This window comes from Sinocyclocheilus grahami, unplaced genomic scaffold (assembly GCF_001515645.1).
Source record: "Sinocyclocheilus grahami isolate Dianchi unplaced genomic scaffold, SAMN03320097.WGS_v1.1 scaffold187.1, whole genome shotgun sequence".
Lineage (NCBI taxonomy): Eukaryota > Metazoa > Chordata > Actinopteri > Cypriniformes > Cyprinidae > Sinocyclocheilus > Sinocyclocheilus grahami.
In genome coordinates this window covers 511596-514350 of record NW_015505366.1, presented here as the reverse complement: position 1 = coordinate 514350, position 2755 = coordinate 511596, and the positions used below count along the sequence as shown (strand labels likewise).

At 34.2% G+C, this 2755-nt stretch overlaps 1 protein-coding gene across 1 annotated transcript in view; it reads right to left on the bottom strand.

Annotated features, from left to right (window-relative positions):
* Positions 1-1535: 1535 nt before the first annotated feature.
* The window catches only part of LOC107594629 (protein FAM183A-like), a 2656-nt gene continuing 1436 nt past the window's right edge, over positions 1536-2755 (bottom strand). The window contains exon 3 of the mRNA XM_016284749.1: positions 1536-1649. Within this exon, the coding sequence (XP_016140235.1) occupies positions 1536-1649 (114 nt within the window). The remainder of the gene's footprint in view (positions 1650-2755) is intronic.

The window sequence follows — 2755 nt, the reverse complement described above, 5'->3', positions numbered from 1 at the left end:
ATGGCTAATGTAGACTAAAAAGATCACAAATTCATTCATTCACCATTCATAGGAGAGGAAAGATGTTTTGATGACTCAGATAATGATTATTTAGAGGCTATAATGGAATGAGACTTTTGGCTAGAAAGTAGTTGACTTCTCTAGAGAGGGATGAGAGAGAAGGTCTTGAATTCATAGTGATATCCAATGACCAAATTATATATTACATAAGTACAGAACCTACTGTAATATATGTACATGTACATTATACTAATATAATAAATTTATATTATTTACATACAACAGTCTAACATTAGCTTCTGCTTTAGGCTTTAAATCTCTTGAAACTTTATCTTAAAAAAAATGTGTCAGACCACACAATGAGCACTAAATGTTTTTATGAATCAAAATCAAAATATAAAAAAAAAGAAACAAAAAGCTCTACTTTGAGATGTATTTATTGTACATTATCTAGGGATACATCCTTTCATTCCTACATAACATTAAGGTGATAGCTCACCCAAAAATGAATATTTTGTCATCGTTTACTCACTCTCATGTTGCTCCAATCCTGAATGTGTTTCTTTTGTTGAATACAAAAGAAGATATTTTGAAGAATGTTGGTAACCAAACATTTGCTGGTAGCCATTGGCTTCCGTGATATGGGGAAACAATATAGTGAAAGTCAATGGCTACCAGTAACTTTTTGGAAACCCACATTCTTCAATATATCATCTTTTGAGTTCAGCAGACGAAATAAATTCATACAGGTTTGGAACAACATGAGTGTAAGTAAATTATGACAGCATTTTCATTTTAGGGTGAACTATCCCTTTAAGTCCTCATTTTATTTTTTTTTACCAAAAATGAGTACATGAGATAGTGAGTAATTCAGTGCATTTCTGTAAGAAAGAAACAACAAAAATATTACTGCATCTTCATATAAAGGGAATTTATTTTGGTTGAAGTAATGCAATACATTTTGACCTGAGTGGCCGATATATTATGTGTAATATTTTCCAATAAACCACCAGTGGATTATGGTCACAGTTATGGATTTTTCTTGTGAAAAAGGCACATTTGCAAAGCAAGCTGTGTGAATCCTACATCTGTATAATATGACATTATCTAAGATCGATTAGTTATGAGCTAATCTCTTTTGCTTACTATGCAGAGATTCTGCTGGACAGGAGCAGTCACAGTCATGGTGATGAATGGTGGCCATTTGACCCACTTTAACATATCTCTAGATACACGACTGAATTTCTAAACACCCCAGTTGTGTCTTAAAATCGAATGACCTGCCTTGCAAAATGGTAAAAACACTGTCTAGGTGGGCAGCTCATGGGATTTTGAGACCTGCAGCCTCTGTGCAAACCCAACCTTACCTTCTCTGTATTAGTGAGTGTTCTCTGAATGTATTTGTACTTACGCATTTATTGTGTTTATTTGTTATAACAAAGAATGCCCACTTTGCAATTCTCACAGGTGCTAACTTATTTATTTGCATTAGTGTATGTGGTGTATATGGCATCAGGAAAATATAGCTCAAACTGTCATTCCAAATTTTGTGTCTGCTCCTTCAACCGCCATGCAGCGTCCATGTATTTAGTGATTTCAGAGTTGTGCCACGGAAAATGTAATCTTCTGTCACTGCGATCTGAGACAATCTGAAATGTTGCACAAAAGAGATGATTAGGATGATTATGGAAGAATTTTTTTTTATTTTTTATTTTTTACTGCACTGGTGGTGGCCAAGTATATGCGTAGTAATCTGGGATACTATAATATGTAAATTGGGAATGAATCCACTATGGGGTGTGCACATATAAAATACAAAAATTACAAAACAACAAAAAGTTTTTTTTTGGTTAGATTTAGCAGCAAAAGCTGTGCAATTTTGCAGATTCATCAAAATAAGCTTTTTAAATGTATCGTTTGTTTTTACATGTATGGATTTATAAATAAATAGGTAACACTTTACAATAAGGTCCTATAAGTCAGTGTGAGTTAATGCATTAACTAGCAATTAACATTGTTAGTTCAGGCCCATTAAATAATATTAATAGATACAACTTTGATTTCTTTAAATAACGTTTTAGTAAATTAACATTAACTAAGATTATGTCTGTCTGTATATGTTAAATCCATATGTTAAATGTTTTCATTTTTAATTCGTTCTTCTGTGGTGGTAAAGTGATTGTTATTACCATTAACTGTATTTACTGTTTGGGTGAATGGGTTTAATGGTTGTATAATGTAATATATTGTACTATATCAAATGTAATGACAAAATGTTTTTGTACAGCTGCTTTCGTCCAGGCCATACACAGGGCACGTCTGGAGCCCACAAAAAAGTACTCTCACCCTCAGACTGAAGCACAAGAGATAGGATGGTTATCCAGTCTTTTAGAATGTTCTTATCTATCTATCTGTCTGTCTGTCTGTCTGTCTGTCTGTCTGTCTGTCTGTCTGTCTGTCTGTCTATCTATCTATCTATCTATCTATCTATCTATCTATCTATCTATCTATCTATCTATCTGTCTGTCTGTCTGTCTGTCTCTGTCTGTCTGTCTGTCTGTCTGTCTGTCTGTCTGTCTGTCTGTCTGTATCTGACAGACAGACAGACAGACAGACAGACAGATAGATACAGACAGACAGACAGACAGATACAGACAGACAGACAGATAGATATAGACAGATACAGACAGACAGATACAGACAGACAGGCAGACAGATAGATAGCTAGACAGACAGACAGACAGACAGACAGACA